The 19,650-nt window shown below is 41.8% G+C and overlaps 1 protein-coding gene across 1 annotated transcript in view; it reads left to right on the forward strand.

The window, feature by feature from the left end:
* Nucleotides 1-19,650, forward strand: part of PTPRQ (protein tyrosine phosphatase receptor type Q) — a 155,741-nt gene that overhangs the window by 92,777 nt on the left and 43,314 nt on the right. The window contains exons 26-28 of the mRNA XM_050935707.1: nt 368-700; nt 10,441-10,562; nt 13,939-14,125. Of these exons, the coding sequence (XP_050791664.1) occupies nt 368-700; nt 10,441-10,562; nt 13,939-14,125 (642 nt within the window). The remainder of the gene's footprint in view (nt 1-367; nt 701-10,440; nt 10,563-13,938; nt 14,126-19,650) is intronic.

A 19,650-nucleotide genomic window follows, 5' to 3' on the forward strand; every position in this document is an offset into this window, starting at 1 on the left:
TCATATATATACTGTATGTCCTTATATACTGAAAGTTAAACATAATGCGTATGAAACCTTGAAATTTTGCCCGAGGATTGCATGCCTTACCAAGATAGCGGGAGGCAATTCAAGATTTCAGAGTGAGAGGAGAGGAATCCCAGTTAGCAACAGCAGGAAAAGATGCTGAAGTTAGGGCAAAAATAACTTTGCTTAATATTCTCTCCCCAAGACGAGGCATGATCCTGAGTATAGCAAAAGCAATGTTACCTCTCCTCCTAGCTGCCCTTGCATGCCACAGTCAGAAGTATTTTTCTTTAACCCAAAAGCTGTACTAAATACATGTGCCATATGTAAGTATATATTTAAAATGTGTTTTAATTTCTAGTCCCCAGTGCTCCCAGGGATGTTGCTTTTTCCAACGTTCAGTCAACAAGTGTGACTTTGATATGGAGAACCCCAGATACTATCCTTGGCTACTTTCAAAACTACAAGATTACTACACAGCTACGGTCCATCCACTGCAGTGACTGGGAAAACGATGAATGTATTGAATATGAGAAGGATCAATATTCCTATGAAACTGGTGTTAATGACTATATGGAGGAGATAGTACATGAATTAAAAAAATTCAGATGGTATAGGTTTAAAGTTGCTGCTAGTACAAATGCTGGTTATGGCAACACTTCACCCTGGATTTCTACACAAACTCTGCCTGGCTGTAAGTAAGGATGACTCGAATTTCTATACTGAAATTGAGTCCAGCTAGATATGCAAACATTGTAGTCAGAGGTTATGATGTTTCTTCATAAAGCTATAGCAATGGTGAAGCAAAGAGGAATTTGTTGTAACTTTACAGCTTTAATATATTTCCCTTACTATTTTAAAATAGTATTTATTTATACTCATAGGCTGTAGGTTATATATGTTTGCGGTGCTCGAGCACCAGGAATATTCAGGGCCGGGGGCCCTGCTCCAGCAATATTCGGAGCTGGGTCTCTCCCCCGGCCCTGCCTGGATTGGGCCCCGGCCCCGCCGCGTCCCTGCCTGGAGCGGGTCCTGGCCTCCGCCTGCCAACTCCCGCCCCTCCCGTGTGTCCCCCCACCGTGGGTCTCCCCACCTAGCTGCATCCCTGCCTGCTTCTGGTGCCGGAGCAGAACTGCTGTCTGCTGCCCCAGGATCCTAGTGCCTGCCATCCCCTACTGGCAAGGCAGGCTGCCCTTACCCTGCCCTTCGGCCCTAGCCCTGAGCCTCTCCACCACCCCAAACCCCTCAGCCCCCCACACCCTAATCCTCTGCCTCAGCCCTGAGCCCCCTCACATCATGAATCCCTTATCCACAGACCTCATCCCACACCTCAACTCTCTGCCTCAGCCCTGAGCCCCTCCACATCATGAATCCCTCATCCTCAGCCCCAACCCTCATTCCCCTGCACCCTGATCCTCTGTCCCAGCCCTGAGCCCCCCCCCCCGCAGCATGAACCCATCCTCAGCCCCAACCCTCATCCCCCTGCACCCTAATCCTCTGCCCCAGTCCTGAGGCCCCTCACATCATGAACTCCCCATCCTCAGCTCCACAGCCCTCACCCCACACCCCAACCCTCTGCCCTAGCCCTGAGCCCCGTCTTGCATCATGAATCCCTCATCCTCAGCCCCACAGCCCTCACCCCTGCACTCCCTGTCCCCAAACTCCCTCTCAGAGCATGCACCCCCTCCCAGAGTGTGCACCACCTCCCCTTTCCCATACACCCCTTCCCACCCCCAAACTCCCTCCCAGAGCCTGCATCCCTCCTCCCTTCCTACACCCCCACCCCCAGCCCAGAGCCTGCACCCAAACTCCGTCCCAAAGCCTGCACCCCCACCCCCTGCTGCACACCCACCCCCTGCCCCAGCCCGGAACCTGCACCCAGCACCCAAACTCGATCCCAAAGCCTGCACCCCTCCTGTACCCTAATCCCCAGCCCAGGACCTGCACCCCAGACCTCCTCCCCCAACCCCCACCCCCAGAGCTTTAGGAAGGTGGGGGCAGAGTTTGAGGGGGTGGGTTCTGGGCACAGCCAAAATTTCTACAAACTTGCCACCCATGTTCATAGTTCAAGTAATTCAGAATGGAAGAGCCTGTACAATGCTAGATGCTATCTTACTATTTACAAAATGGCAATTTAATTTCTCAGCCGGCGTCTTCTGCTGAAATACACAAGTCAGATTTCTGACTTTGGCAGTTTCCATTTCCATTTCTAGGTAAGTGGTGTGGGGTCAATTAAAACACACATGCTTTAAAACCATCACTAGTTTAAAACTTTACTTGTTTCACTAGTCTAATGTGTTTCACCAGTCTAATGGCACTTTCTTTATTAGGGGAGCATAAAGAACAACCACCAGCTAAAGGAGCTAGATTTCTTGTCAATATCATATGCTTTAAATTTCATGTAAGAGATCTTCAGTGCTGCTGTACAAGATACACTGGCAGATTTTAGGATACAACTAGTTTGTGCAGACAGCTAAGCTTATAAAACAACATTATTAATAAAAAAGACAGGTATTTTTGGTGGAGCAAGGTATGAATGTTTTAGAAGACTGTTATTGGGATATATAGCCTTTCACATCTGGATCACTGATTTAGGTCCATCTCAGGTCAGTAGTATAATTTTTTATAGCTGTTTTTTGGTCTATGTGAAATGAGTTGATTTCAGTACTGTTTTTAATGGTCGATTTACATCACAAAGCATACCAGAATTAGAAATCTTAGCAGAGGTGCCAAGTACTTAACTGGCCATGGAAAGTGAATTGCTCAATCACCTCTGTATCTATTCTAGTCATATTTTTATAGCATTAGGTAATACCTCTTCACCCTCACATACACCAGTGAATTTACACAGCTGTGATGTAAGGAAATCCCATCATCCCCACTTTATAGATGGGGAACTGAGGCACAGAGAAACTAAGTGACTTGCTTGAGGTTTCACAGGAAATCTGTAGAGGAGAAGAGAAATAAACCAAAGTCTCCTACATCTCAGACAAGCACCCGAACCACCATCCTTCCTCTACTTTGCATTTGTAAAGTTAAGCAAGTATACAAGTTAAACAAGTTTGCAATATCAGAGCCTGTGTGCAATGTATAGTATATATGTAAGTGTTTATACACACACACACACACACACATACACACACACACATGGCAAAGCAATGACAGTGGCATATTATATTTATAATTTTTCAGCTGTTGGCTTCTGTTTCCCATACCTTCTCCTGTTTCCACAGAAACCAGATCAGCAAAAATAGAGAACCATAATTTGCATTGATTTTTAAGTAGAACTCACCATTGATTTTAATGGGAAATTCTACCTATAAATTGATGGCATGATATAGTCCAAGATAAAGAGGTTAAAGGTTTTTAAAAAACAAACCTAGAACCTATGTTTCTGCAGAAACTGCATAGGAAAAGTTGCTGGTAGCTAACTCCTCTGAAAAAGATTCCTCACTTATAGATCTCAGCTGCTGTCTGCCTGCTGAGAAATGCAAGTTCCAGTTTCCTAAAACAGCTGCGGAGTTTAAGACTCTTTTAGTTTCAAATTGAGGGGTGGGGAAGAGGATTTAAAATAAAAGCACTAGAGAAAGTATCTTTTAGATTTCCTCAATAGCAGCGTGCAATGATTTAAGAAAGGGTTAACTTGCTAAACAGTTCCAGGTAGTGTGGTTATCATGGAAGTTACAGATGGAAGAAAAGATCTATTGGACTCTTCAGTCAATTTTCATGTCACTACAAATACACTGAAACCCCACTATAACACGATGATTGGGGTCCAAAAAATTGGATTGCGATAAAGGCGGGGTCGTGGTATAGCAAGGTTTACCGTTTCAAGCTGGTCAATTTCTCTTGGGCAGAAAATGACTTTTGTTTGCAAACTGCCCGTAACAGTAACTGAAAGAGTGCAGCTCCAGCAGCGGGGGCTCTAAGCCATGCAGCAAGAGAAGGAAACACTTGGGGAGAGTAGGGGAGATGTGCAAGAGGCAGAGGAAGAGCGAGGAGCGCCTGGGGAGGAGAACGGCTCTTCTCACCATAAGAAGTGGTGTTTGGGAGGAAGAGGCAGTGGGGAAGGCACATTCTATTTTTTGTTTTTGGTTTTTTTTTCTTCGGCGGTGCTCCAGCCTCTTTTTTTTCTTTTTTCTTTTTTGCGCTTCCGCAGCTCTCCTACCGCTATTATTATTTTTTTTTTTTTTTGCACTTCGGCGGCGCTCTGGTGGTTCTTTTCTTTTCTTTTTGCACTTCTGTGGTGCTCCAGCCACTTTTTTTTTTTTTTTTTTTTTGCTTGAGGCAGCCGGTGCCACCTTATGATCGCCTTATATCCGAATTCGCGTTATTGCAGGGCTCGTTATAGCGGGTTTTCCTTGTACTGTCCCCAGCAGTAGATTTTCCTTCTATTATCTAGTCTAGTTGTAAAAGTGCTAAACAATGGGGTTTCCGACACTTCTCTGTTCCATACCCAAATACATCTAACAAATGAGACATATTTCTTAATATGTAGCCTACATTTTTCTTCTAAAAAGTTATGTCAGATTTCCACACATAGAATATTTGCCTTTCATAATTTTAAATGTATAAATCTATATGGATGATACCTGGAGTAAATAGTAAAATGTAGTATTTTTCCAGAACATGAGATACAGTAATGAATTCAATATGAGATTTAATTGTACAAGTTTTTGGAAACTATTGGCAGTTATTTCACACTTACAACCCAATTAAACAAGTAGAATATTCACTGAGAGCTGGCACAGTGCTGAACAAATGTAGTTATCTGTGGAATTTTCAGACAGGCTTTTGCAACCTGTGAAGCAAGTTACTATCAAAAAACCTGATTATGAAGCATAAGTTTAAAAAAATATATACACGATAGAAATATAGGGCCAAATGCTGATGTAACTTACCCCCATTCAGCTGTAATAATGGATAATGGATGTTGTGTAACTAACTTGGCACACTAGTTAGCCTACAAATAGAATGGGGTATAAACAGAATATTCTGTGTAGGGATAATGAATGTCTTTTTATTTTATCTGTACAGATGACCTGACATTATTCTTTTCCACCTCTGCCAATAGTAAACTATGTTGCCATGCCTTATACATGGAATAAAAGCTATAGCCATTTATAAACTATTGTCTGGAAAAACTGGATGCTTGTACTTTCAAAAGAACAATGTAGTCAGTGTAGCACATTCAAATAATTAATATTCTCATTTAAACCAAAAAGTGGAACAGTGTAATAAAACACAAAACTGCTATTGGACTACATCCTGGGCCCAGTAGCTTCCTTGACACTAGAGCTAATAGAAAAACAAAGGGAAAAAAATCCACCAAAATCAGTCAGTCAAAATTTGGAAATTCTATAGCTCGTTAAAATCCAGCAACAAACCCAGGAGTGGATCTATGTTTTTTGCCACTCCAAGCCTGGCAGGCAGGCAGCTGTCAGCCTGCGGGTGGTTCCCTGGTCACGCGGATTCGGCATCATGCCTGCAGGAGGTCGACCGGTGCTGCCCCATCGGCGGCCCTGCCTCCAGATTGCCGCCAAAATCGCAGGACCAGCGGACCTCCCTCCCGCAGGTGTGCCGCCGAAAGCATCCTGTCTGCTGCCCCCCGCAGCTTGCCGCCCCAGGCACACGCTTGCTGTGCTGGTGCCTGGAGCTGCCCCTGAACAGACCTACCTGAAAATTTTCAGAAATGTGTTAAATTTCCACTAGCCCTTCTCAGTACAAAGCTGTGAGGTGGTTGGCCAGCTCTGCAGTTATGGAAGCCACATACTGATGGGGAGAGGAACCTCTGCTGAGCTGGTCAAGCCACATTTAGGTAACTTCCCTACCCTACTGCCAGGACGGGGTCTGTGGCCCCATCCAGCCTGACTGCCATATAGGACTATGATTACATGGACAATGAAGTTACTGAGCAAGAGCAGTGTTTTTCTGCCATCCTAGCAGGGTTGGATTTTTCCCTGGCTTAATGGTAATGATCTGAGGAGAAAATGTACAGGCCATGTCAAAGTTGGTTATCCAGCTGGAAGTTGAGACATGTCCCATCAGACCTAAGATTCCTCCTTTGCAATCATGGATCTGTGGAAGAGATCTGACTCCTGCTACCTTAATCAACTCTTACAGTTCTTGCCAGTTGAGCATTTTTTGTATTTAAAAAATGTTTGAGGAACCTTTCCCCATTTCCACTTTCTCTCTTTTGCCAGGGTTACTGCAGTGCTAGGTATATAATAATGCTAATAGTAGTCCCTGTGTACCAGCAGCAAGAGATGGGTTCAGGCTACACCATAAGACTGCACAGGGAAACTCTCCCCAGAATAGTTGTGGATATCCTCCTCTTTCTCTATTGGACTGAATCAAGTATCCTCTGGGTGATTCTGCTGATGCACAGCCAGGTTAAACAGCTTTTTGGGGCATAAGGGCTTCTCGCTGCTATGTAAAATAGCTGAAGATTTTTCACGTAGAAATCAGTTAGAGTTGCATGGGCTCACCTGAGGGCAGAATTTAACCCAGTGTTTCTGGTTTTCAAGCAATAGCTCTGCTAAGTGCGTCCTTCAGGAATGTATTGTAACCTTGGTTGTGAAATAACACTCAAAGGATCTTTCTTTGGGCATTATTTGATTTGCAGTAATTTTCATTTCTCTCAGGCTCAGACAAAAAAAGGTAACCATTATTCTCAGACTCAAGCACTGTTTACAATATGTACACACATGCTCTGGACTTAATAGTTCTCGAAGTTTATAGAGATGCAATATTGATAAAGGAATTTACATAAAATGCATTCTAAATTCTTAATTTAATTTCTTTATATCTATCGATTGTTTTAGTAAAATGTGGATCTTGTGAACATATGTCCTAGTGTAGCAGTAGCTAATAGACAAATGTTTAATAATCTGAATATACTGTGGGTAATTAAATGGAGGATCTCACTACCATCATTACAGTACCTTTTACTCCAAAGTTAACATGTATCTAAATCTATTTGCCTTTAAAATTGCAGGAATTCCTATTTAAATTCTTGGACCTGTGTACACATTTGTAGCCATAATCGCAGTAATGTGGTATATTGGAGTACATCATAGTGCATTACTCAGGATTAATCCAGCTCTCACATCCAGATCAACTATTCAGCCTTCTGTTTTGTAGATTATCCTCATAGGAATGGTCTCACTGTCTCATAAAATAGTTTGATGGCACTGTTATTGCTTACTGATGGATTGCGCAAAGAGCCAACTCTGTTTTGCAAGATGAAATATTTTCAACATGATCTAAGTTTGTACAAACACCAGTACATTAGATCAGTGTTGTGGCACAATAAGGGGAAGAGAAGGGAACATTTTCCATAGCAGAGAAACTTAGTTATCTTGCACCTGCACTCATTCTGATCTTCACTTTTGCATTCATAACAAGCAAAATATTACATTTTATAATCCATATAATCTTTTCTCTGATAAAATAATTTTGGAGAGCCAAAGTTAGGTGGGAAATGGATGGTACTGAGGCCACAGAATTAATTCTGCATTGTGGTGTAGTTAGGGAACTTGGGAATTGGTAATTTTTGCAAGGTGAAGGGCCTCTGTGTGCACGGATGTCCTGAGATGTGGTGCAGTTCTTGGGGCATCCCTGAAAGCTTGGGGCATATGTGTAGAGGGCCAGAACCTATGAAGTGCCCCCCAAACCATACGTCTGTTATGGCAGGATAGTTCATTCTGTTCTACCTGTACCTGACCCAAGGTATTTGAAATGTGTGCAATGGGAATTGGTGTAACTTAATACTGACAGGGTCAGCATTCTGTTATACAGGGAAATCACCACTATGGAAATTGAGCCTTGACTATGTCCCAGCACCTTCCCTCTCAGTCTCTAGTGTCTGGAGTTCTTGCTTTTCTGGGTCAAAGGGAGGGAAGTGATACTGCCATGCTTGTATACCCCCTCTGCAGACAACTTTTGCCTTGAAGGAGCAGGGGATTCTTTGTCCCATTCATTCTCTTTATGGGGAAAAGATTGGGCCCTATATCTATCTAATGCCTAAATATCCAAATATTTGGAGGAAATCTAGATCAATGTAACATGATATAACTGGACATGAGATTTTTTTTTCTTAAAAGATAAAAATGAAAAAGTTCTTATAGAAACTGGCAAGCATGAACTTCCATGAGAAGGTTAGGGTAGTCAGTCTTGTTTTTGAAAATTATGCTAAATGATGGGCTATCCAGACTTACCTTCTAGCAAACATACTTAACTGCTGCCACAGCATCAGGACACAGATGGATGGGAAAGATGACCCTGACCTCCATAAGACCCGCATTCCTGTGCCAGGATAGAAGCATGATAATCAGGAAATGATGGTTGTTAGTTACAGAAAATGCATTATTGTGAAAACCAGGCGAAAACTGCTTATGAGAGGAAGTGATTGGATTATAGGGGAATGAGAGAATAAGACTAGGTCATTTCTACTGAGTAAATTGCTGTGATTTATAAGAGAAAGGGTATAGTGATATCTTACCCATTACTGCCTAGACTCATTTCGCAAAAAATCTTAAATCAAAACATGACAGTTACCGCTGAGACAACCAGGTTTTTTAAAAATGTTTATTGTAAAACACCAAGTGTTTTTGAACTGCACATTTCCAGCATCCAGTCTCCTTTTTCATTTTACAAATTATTGTCTGTAGCTACACTTAATTTTTTATTACTCTTAAGTAAGTGTCAATTGATCATTTTCTGATTACTGTGAAAATTAAATGGGTAATGATGTTTAGATGCATTTTATGTAAATACCTTAACCATAAAAAGTTTCCTGATAGAAATCTAAACATTTAACAAATTAAAAATTTTGTCATCAAATAGGGGATTCTATATCTCTAAATTATGCTGGATAATGTGGTAAATTACATTTGGACTTTAAGTGAAAATATGTGGATTACATATAAATTGTGCTAAAAGTGAATTTTATTACCTACAATCCTTCCTTTATCTAACTAGTAAATCTAAACTGCTTCCTTGGCTAATTTTAAAAGATAAAATATGCTCCATTTCTTGCTAGTACTGTAAATAATGGAAAATCATCTTCATAAGTTCACAGTTCTAGGGTTCTGTTAACTGACTGTTTATATGGCATTTTACAGTTCTTTCAGAGACTTCACTATGCACCAAAATAGATAAAGGCATAATCCTCTTTTAGTAATGCAGCAATGGGTATTGCAAGCATTTTTTGCACCAAAGGAAACTTTGAGGAAAAACTATGGAGTGAACTAAAATAAAAATGAGTTATATCTCAGTTAAAAATATACATCTTTAGTAGATATAGCTGAGCTACTGCAGATGAGTACATTGGCTTTAAATTCTCTCTCTCCTGTCCTCATCCTCCTCTGACTACATAGTCTAAACCTCCCACTCCACTCAAGTGATCAGACAATCTACAGCCTCCCATTAACAAACAAACCTGATTACCATCCAAACTTTCTTATTTCCTAGCAGTAATCCACTGGATAGTAGGTAGTGGTCTAAAGATTCATGAAGGAGAAAAATATATTAAAGCAATTTTATGCAGAAATCAAAGATAGAGAGTGCTTCTTTACTATTTTCCTGTTTATTGAGATTTGTATAGATTGCAGTTTTGCTGTTCTTTTTGTAGCAGGCACAAAATGGTGCCATGTAGCCAAGTTCTCAAATTATATGGAGTCTAGGTGTCTCTTGCACTCACAAATCCTATTTTTCCCATTCTTACCATCTTCACTGTTTAAAAAGTCAATATGCACAGTACCAAGAATTGCTGTGTTATAGGAAGAGTGCTGAATTTTCCTCTACTTTAGAATAATAGGTAACAAGGTTAACTCATACCACTGCATGATGTGGAAACTATTAAAAATGAATATTTTTAATAGTGACCATCTGGAAGTCCTACAGCTCCTTTCCCCTCTTTACTTATCTGTATTTCATAATATGTTAAGAAAGAAAGAATGATAAAAATAAACTGGAAACCAAACATTCCTTTTATAAAACAGTAGTCTATACAAAGTTAAGAATTTTCCACTCCTGTTGACATGTGTCTAAACTTGTGATAGTGTTTTTGTTGTTGTTCTTTATTCTGGTGCATCAAACATAGTCCATCTCCCATGTGGAAGATGTAAAAGAAGTCCTATTAATCAATAGAGACTATGGTGTAGATTTACAAAACTGTTTAGGAGATTTAGACACATCTTCCATTAAGGATATGGAATTTTAATAAAAGATGTGTCTAAATCCCATGGAAAGCTTTATAAATCAGAACAAACAATGTCTGTAATTCTTTAAACAGCTTGGCAAATATAATAATACAGTTACAAATATTTCATTTTCAAATAGTGAATCTTATTTTATGATAACTCAAGATACTGTGTTATTTGTTGTGATCTAATTCAGCTTTGATTCACATATGTATCATTTTTTCCATAGCTCCAGATGGTCCTCCAGAAAATGTAACTGTAGTAGTTACATCTCCTCACAGTATTAACATCAGTTGGCATGAACCTGACATTATTACTGGACCAACATTCTACCTCATAGACATTACCTCAGTAAGGCAGTTCTCATTTTTACTTGTTGGTTGATAATTATACAGATGTTTGATGGTACCTGGAATAACACTAATCTAGACGTTTTATAGAAATTGCAAGACACACAAACAGGATAGGAATAAAAGACAGAATGTCCAAAACATACATTTTCATTTGCACGGAGGAATCTAGGACATAAGAAATAAAAATGTAGTTTGAGAAAATGGTGATTTTCTTGTTTGAGAATGAGCAAATTCTTTGATATTGAAAATATTGATAGTGTGTTAATGTAAAACTTTAGGGAAAGTAGCTTTGTTAAAAGGTCAGACGTTCCTTTAAGTCTTAGACAAAATAGTAAGGTGTTATACTGTTTATAAACCTAACAAATGAAAGCTGAGATTCCTGGGTAATCAATGTTCAGGGCTTCAAGAAAAACATCAAATATTGCAAGAGTCACAATAAAATAGAAATGGCAACATGGGGCTCATGTGCTTCTACCCTTTCTGCTTCTTCTGAGTTCACTGCTGTTGCTCTAACTGGCCCAATGTGCTAGGCAGGTGGTAGACCATGTATCACAGCAGCAGTGCAACATGATGGCAGGACTTACAATAACAAGGGCAGTGTTAAAAGGAAAACAACTCTTCCTTCCTTCAGTAAAACCTTGAGCAGGTCATTAGAAGAGACTAGAGAAGAGCTAGAGCACAGTTCTTGACAATTCTGATTTCGACAAAGGAAAAGACATTTTACTTGTGAAACCCTCTTGTCACTTATGACACACTGTCATAAAATTGCACCAAAGAGATTTCTTTCACCTTTTTTTCAGAAGTACTAAACCCCCAAATTCAAATATTTTGTTTGCATGAAAAATTCCACCAAATTCTGTTCATACAATTTTCCCTTCTGCCTTTGTAATATCTGGTTCCTAAATTATAAGTGGGATGCAATCATGTCCTAGACCATGATATATTGATCTGATACTTATACCTATAATTTATAATAAGGTACCCAATAAGCTATAATGAATTACTGGATTTCTCAAACGTGTTGGTAAATATTCAGCAGGAATTTAAAAAGCTGTTTTGAATATTCAGTCAGTAATCAAACATAATTTTAAGGAAATGTTCACATTCAGAATATGTTTCAAGTTTATAGGTTTAATTTTAGAGATTACTTGTAATCGAGTACTGTGTAATCAATGCTCAGTAGCTACAGGTGTCATCTGCATAATACAGACAGGTCCACTGCTACTTAAAGTCCAGTAAAACTGTCATAGATTGTCTGCAGTGAAACTACTGGTATAAATTTTGGTGGCCCTCTGGGAAAATTGTGTATTTAGATTCCAAATTCCACAAACATTCTGTATTTTACTACATTACATACATTTTATTATTTGTTCTCAGATCAGGCTCCTTAAGGATTTGTAAAATATTTTCACACGACATAATAAATTCAGATCTCTTCTCTGTCACATCATAATTTTTAAAAAGTAATACTTTCCATCCATTTATTGAAAGTCAAAGTTTCTTTTTAAATTGCCAGATTTTTTTGGCTTTACTGAACAGTAAATGAGAAAATCATTCCGCTACCTTATCCCAAAATAAATCATACCATACTTTTTCTCATTCTTTGTTTTCATTGAAAGTATTTGTGGAGTAAAGGACTACCCGGAATCAGTAAAGGAGACAAAATTGGACTGACCGTAAGGCTTTTGGGGAGAGTAAAAATAAAGAAAAGTTTAATGAGTCTATATCAAAACAATTGTATTTACAGCTCTCTTGTAAATATTTAAATGCCATATAACTGATAGTGAGATGTGAAAAAGTACCTTATCTCTTGATGGTCATCCCAGGAAATGAATGTCTGTTTAGTGCATCAGAAACTTTAGTTAAGGTTAACCCTCAGTGGGGATAGAGGCACATCTGTCAAAGAAAAAGTGTGCTTGAATGATCCTAATGTTTTAGCAGCTGCATGTATACAAATTTCACCCAGTGGGAAAACTACTGTACAGCTACCTAATTTTCCTTCAAATTACACATCGAAGGAACAATAATGAAAACATAATTTAAAAATGTTATAATAGTGGGAATAAACCATAAGGAGGGGGGTTAAATAAAATGTTGTTTGATTATCTACTAGGAGAGCTTCCTCTTCCACTTATCTGTTTTTTCATATGATGTTTAATTAAAATTTCACTGCTAAATAAAATTAAATAGATTTGTGCATTTATGTACCAATGCCAGTTTTGTGAAACAAACTATGTATTGATCCTTAGGGAACAATCCCGCAAATACTTGTTCACATTAGTACATTTACACACATGAAAAGTCCTATTGACTTCAGTGGGACTATTTGTGGGTCTAATGATGACTTGTGGTTTGTGCCTACACAAGGGAGCAAAGAGGCATAAGGCAGTCTTCTTATTTCTCTGCCGAAGCAACCCAAGTTGCAAGTCCCAGTGCACAGGGGATAACAGTCTCTGTGGAGTTGCTACTCTGCCTCCTGAACAGATGGGCACGGGCAGGAATTGGTGGAGCCTTGACTCTGCCCCTTCAACGTGTCAGCAGAGCTGGCACAGAAAGGGAAGTAAGCTGTCACAGGCAATGGGCTGGTGCACTTGCTTCTCTGCAAAGCAAGAGGAAATCTAGGACCAAATTGTGATTCTCAGTTCCATCCCTGGTCTGCTCCTGGAGCAGTGTCCTGTGCACTTCCCTTCACACAAGGCTCATGATAACTCCATCTTCTGGATCTCTATGCGCAAACTTAATCAGGAACATACAGCTTTGCAGTCTTGGGCTTTTAAAAACTGGCACTTATACAAGTGAAGCTGCATTTTTGTTTAAGTGTGCCTTACTGACTATCCAAATGTGGGATTTGGCCATCCTGCTAATGCATCCACATTTGTCACTTGATAGAGTTTTAAGGCTAAGACAAGGTGTCTAGCTGCCCTGCCCTCAAAGGAGCCCTGGGAAAGAACTGTGGCTGTCTGAGCTCCTTGCTAACTAGGAGAAGTAACTTTAGTTTAGCCCTTTACTAGGTTCAGCTGAATTTCCTCTTCCCACCAGCATAGCTCCCTGGGTCAATGTTCTACCCATCCCCTCCCCACATGCTTGCTTGGTGGAGGAGGGCATCTGACATGCCATCTATTTCCTCTGCCCCCAGGCCTGGAGTTGTGATGAGAGGAATGATAATGTGGTTTCACATGGGTGGGGTGGAGTGTGTGTTTCTTATTCTGCCCACTCCCTTATGCTGCAATTCAGTCTTGCTAATTGAGGGTCCTTGTATATTTCTCTGTGTACGTAGGTAATTATAAATAAAATACACTATACGAGTAACATGATCTTGTTGTGAATTTAATGTACTCTTTTTGTGGTATTGTATTGATTTATCTATTTTACAGGTAGATAGTGATGATTATAAAGCTTCATTTCTCAAGACAAATTTTGAGAGTAAAACCCTGGAAATTTCAGATTTAAAATCATTCACAAGATATTCTGTAGTAGTCACTGCTTTTACAGGAGATGTAGATGCTGCACATATTGAAGGCAAATCTAGTACTTCAGTAATTGTCTCCACATTTGAGGCAGGTGAGTATTTTTGTGTTTTCAACTTAAACATCACTGTTTTTTTTCTTGATTCCTATCCAGTAAAGAAAATGTAAATCCTGACTACCAGCTACACTTTCAATACATCTTTAGATTTTGCTCTCACAATAAAGCTGTGTAAATTACCCTTGATATTAAAGTGTGGTTGTAGACAACAAGTGACAGTAAAAATAAATGCTGCTAATACTTAGCACATATCATCCATTGATCTCAAAGTGCTTTACAGAGGTGGGTAATCATTATGCCTGTTTAACATTTGAGTAAGAGTGATGCACAGCTAAACAAGGAGGCCAGAGGGAGGCTATAGGGACAGAAATCAATCTAATGTCAAGGCAATACTTTACACTTTAAAAGGATACTCTGATTTAAGGAACAGACTGTCTCAGCAGACAAGCCATTGACCATGAAGATAAGTCTTTAAATTTCCAAATTTTCAGAGTCAGATGTAACCTCACTTTTAAAAATACCTTGTTTCTTTTCTCAAGCATGTATGCTGTGTTTATTATGATCATTTATGTACTGTAAATGTCACAGTTCTTAATCTCTTCTTTTTTAATGAAGGGAAACCTATATTGATTTATGGACCTATTTTGGACATTGTTGTGTTCTGATCAAATGAATGGTGCACTGTTGAGTGGGCATGGCACAGTTAGCAATTATGTGCAAGAATCAAAAGGCTAATTTAAAGATCTACTTTTTTGTGATAATACACCTACATGAATGATAGCTCAGGAATAAGAATTAGCGTGATTAGCTTAATAACAAGGCAAATTGCTGCTGCTGGATTTTCATACTCAAGCTTTTTATGTGGTATCTGAGTGAGTTTAAGGCTTGGAGGAGGGCTAGCTGACAGGCTCAATCCAGAGAAGAATGAGTTGATATCTGTGGGCTGGGAAGCAAGCAGAGATTATATCTGACCCCTTGATTGAGGGAGTGTGCTTGCCTTTGGTTACTTGAGTTCACAATTTGGGGTCATGTTAGATCTCTGGCTACTCAGGAAGCATGAGTAGGCAAAACAACTTCTTTTCTATCTGTGCCTGGAAAGAGAGGTACAGCCTTTTCTTTTAGACAGAGCAGTTGGTAAAATGATCATTGCTTTTGCGCCTTGAGAATGAACTACTTGAATAAATGTGTTTTATAAAGGGCTAAGAGCATGATAAATGTGCTCTGAGATCTGCTTCTGCTACCAGTAAATTTCTGGATGGAATTTAAAGTGCTGGTTTCACTATAAAATACTAAGGTCTGGTCTAGACTACAATCTTAAGTCGACATAAACTGGGTTAAGTCAATCTAGGGCCACGTCCAGACTAGAAATTAAAATCGATTTTAGATACGCAACTTCAGCTACGTGAATAACGTAGCTGAAGTCGAATTTCTAAAATCGAGGTACTCACCAGTCTGGACGGCGCTGCATCGATGTCCGCGGCTCTCCGTGTCGATTCCGGAACTCCGTTCGGATTGATGGAGTTCCGGAATCGATGTAAGCGCGCTCGGGGATCGATACACCGCGTCCAGACTAGACGCGATATATCGATCCCCGAGCAATCGATTTTAACCCGCCGATGCCGCGGGTTAGTCTGGACGAGGGCTAATAAAGTATGTGTCAACACTATTGAGTCCCTTCCACCAATCTAAGTGGCCTGTAAAGTCGACTTCTGTACTCCACCTCCGCGAGAGGCATAGTGCTTGATTCGACATCCATAGGTCAACATGGGGATAGTGTAGACACTGCGTAGTGTAATTTGAATGGAGAGCACTTTCAACTCCACTGCACATCAGCTAGGTACACAGGAAACAGTCACTCCCCTGTTACAGCCCTGAGAACATTTGAATTTTCATTACCTGTTTGCTCAGCGTGGAGAGCTCACCAGCACAGCTGATCATGGAGACTCAAGGCTTCAAATTGGCCAACATGGAGTACACAGGAGGTGGTGGATCTTATTGCTGTGTGGGGAGAAGAGTCTGCAGGCAGAGCTCTGATCCAGCAGAAGAAATGCTGACATCTATGCCAAGATGGTGCGGGGAATGGAGGAGAAGGGCTACACCAGGGGCGCGCAGCAGTGCTGTGTGAAAATAAGAGTTTCAGCAAGTGTACCAGAAGACAAGGGAGGCGAACAGTCATTCTGGTTCTGCCCCACAGACATGCCACTTTTATGAGGAGCTGCATGCGATTCTCGGCGGCAACTCCACCACTACCCCAAAATGCTTCATGGATACCTCCCAGGAGCCCCGGACGACCGATAGCAACAACGAGGAGGACGTTGTTGACAAGGAGGAAGAGGAGGGTGTGAGGCAGGCAAGCAGAGGATCCATTCTCCCCAATAGCCAAGAACCATTTTTAACCCCGGTGCCCATTCCCTCACAGGACCAGTTGGTAGCAGAGTGTGATGCTGGGGAAGGCACCTCTAGTGAGTACACATTACCAATCATACTGCTGGAGTTACATGCTATTAAACAAAAAAGTAGATGTAGTGGGTATCAGTGGCCACTCCAGCTGTGCAGAGGGTGATCTCTGAAAAAGACTGTTTATGTGCATGGGGATGGCCCAGGAATACTCCATGGAGATCTATAGGAAGCTTTCATGGAGGTACTCTGCAATCCTTTGCAGAAGGTTTCTGGGAAGGGCTGATTTATTTCATCCACCAAGGTGGGATACTTTCCTGTGCCACTCCAGTATTAACTCTGCTGGCATCATTGCAGCACACAGCATTGCAGCATAAGAACCAGATCTGCATCCAGATGCTTGCAGCATCTGCTCCCTTGCTGCCTCTGTTACCCTCAGGAGAGTGATATCGCATAGGGTCACCTAGGGGAAACGGGAAGTTTTCAATGCTAGCCCTTAAACCGCAAACAATTCAACAAGTAATCTGCCCCCCGTTTGGTGAAATATGGGTCACACAACCACACTTTTCCAAATGGCTCATGGTTCTGGTTGGAAGTGATCACCGTATATTGCAAGCAGCATTGAAAAAATAAGAGGGGAGGGTATTCCTCTTTGTCTCCCTTCCCCTGACCCAATGCCACTTTTGTAACAAACAAGCAATTTGAGGGACTTTACACTGGTGCCTGTCCTCAAGCACCATCCAGGTTGCTAGGAAAAAGGGGTTTTTTCTCAAGTTCCAACCTGTGATCCCAAGGATGTCTTCACAAAAGCAGCAGCATAAGACCCCTCGCTCCATACCTCGTGGCCTTACTTACCAGGGCTGGAGCAGCAAACCGACCCTTGCAATAGCAAGCGATTACGTTGTGGCTTGCAGTGAAGTGTATTGAGGCCTGACTTTTTTATGTAAAAAATTAACCTTGCACCATGTATGGACTCTCAATGCTACCCTTGTGCTTTGCATTCCTTTCAGCCGAAACCTTGTCAGTCAGTGCATACTCCACATCGGGACACAGGCGCCGACTTTCTAATGTGCCGGGGGGTGCTTGACTCCTGGCTCTGCCCCAGACCCCACCCTCACGTCACCCCTTCCTCCAAGGCCATGCCCCTCCACCTCTTACCACCCCCACTCCACCTCCACCCCGCCTCTTGCTGTCCCTGCTCCGTCCCCTCCCCCCGCAGACCACCATATCCTTGCTCCTCCCTCTCCGTCCCAAAGCCTCCTGCATGCCATGAAACAGCTGATTGTAGCGGGCAGGAGGTGTAGAGAGAGAGGGGAAGGTGCTGATCAGTGGGGCCTGCCAGTGGGCGGCAAACACTGGGGAGCAGCGAGGGAGCTGATAGGGGAGCTACTAGTGGGTGCTCAGCACCCACCATTTTTAACCCGTGAGTGCTCCAGCCCCAGAGCACCCATGGAGTGAGCATCCATTGGGGTTACCAGACGTCCCGATAAAATCGGGACCGTCCCGATATTTAGGTGTTTGTCCTGCATCCTGACTGATCTTTGGTTGGGACACAATTTGTCCCAACATTTTGCTCCACGAGCAGCACTCAGGTTATTTTTTTTTTCTTTCTTTCGCTGCTCCGCCGGCAGCGCTCTGCTTTTTTTTTTTCTCTGCCGGCAGACTGCCCCCCATGTATCCCTATATTTTCTCCCTCTTATTTGGTCTCATCTCACCCTAACATCTATACACAGGGACAGAGACTTTCCCAGATTAGAAGGCAGAAAAAGAAGACTTGGGAGGACATGTTCAATTAGTTAATGCACGCATGTGACAGTGACAAGATGGAGCTCAGAGCATGGAGGATTATACTGTCCGAGAACCTGGACATGGACAGGGAGGACAGGAGAACATGCAGGGAACAAGTGTGTGCCATGCAGGAAGAGATTCTGCAGATATGAAGGAGCAATCAGACATGTTGAGGCGTCTGGTTGAGGTTCAAGAAAGATAGCTGGATGCTAATCCTTCTGCAGCCTATGCTGAACCTGCTGCCATCATCATCCAGTTCTACATCCTCCTCCCCTAAACGTCCTATGAGGTGTTGTGGGAGGGGTTTGGTATCCCTTGCACTCCACACCGGGGGCGGGTACAAGGACCAGAAGGCTCCCATTCCCACACCTTTGATTTGTTACTACAGTGCATATGTAAGCAAGCTGTCCTTGTTTCTCCCCCCACGGTGTTATCAGCCCTTTTGCCCTAGGTTATCTTACTTTTCTTTGCTGTCTCTGTGTTCGTGTGCATAATAAAACTTAATGAATTGAGGAGAAAAGGCATTTTATTCATTCAAAACACAGTGGTTGGTGGGGGTGGAGTTTACAGGGTAGAAAATGCAAGGGATGGGACAGTTTGGTAAGGAACCACCACAGATAAGTGTCATATTACTCTGGCTCATTGCTGAAACTGGTTTTGAAAGCCTCACGGAGATGCAGAGCCCCCAGTGTGCTCTTCTTATTGTCCTGGTGTCTGGCTGCTCAAAATTGGCTGTGAGGTGATCTGCCTCAACCCATTCACCCCAGAGAAAACTTTTCCCCCCTTGTTTCACAGATATTATGGAGCACACAGCAGGCAACAATAACAATGGAGATTTTGCTTTCACTGAGGTCTAACCTAGTAAGCAAACTGTGCCAGCGACGTTTTAAATGTCCAAAGGCACCTTCCACCACCATTCTACCCTTGCTCAGCCTATGGTTAAACAGGTCCTTACTGCTGTCGAGGCTGCCTGTGTACGGTTTCATGAGCCATGGGAGCATGGGGTAGGCTGGGTCTCCCAGGATCACGATTGGCATTTCAACATCACCAATGGTTATTTTGCAGTCTGGAAAGAAAATCCCTGCTTGCAGCTTTCTGAATAGACTGTGTTCTTAAAGATGCATGCACCTCTCCCAACCAGCCCACGTTGATGTCAGTGAAATGGCTCCTGTGATCCATCAGCACTTGCAACATCATTTAGAAGTATCCCTTTTGGTTTATGTACTCTTTGGCAAGGTGGTCTGGTGCCAAGATAGGGATATGGGTTCCGTCTGTCGCCCCACCGCAGTTAGGGAACCCCATCGCAGCAAAACCATCCACTATGTCCTGTATGTTGCCCAGAGTCACTATCCTACTTAGCAGAAATCTGTAAATGG

This window comes from Gopherus flavomarginatus, chromosome 1 (genome assembly GCF_025201925.1).
Source record: "Gopherus flavomarginatus isolate rGopFla2 chromosome 1, rGopFla2.mat.asm, whole genome shotgun sequence".
NCBI classification, from domain to species: Eukaryota; Metazoa; Chordata; order Testudines; family Testudinidae; genus Gopherus; species Gopherus flavomarginatus.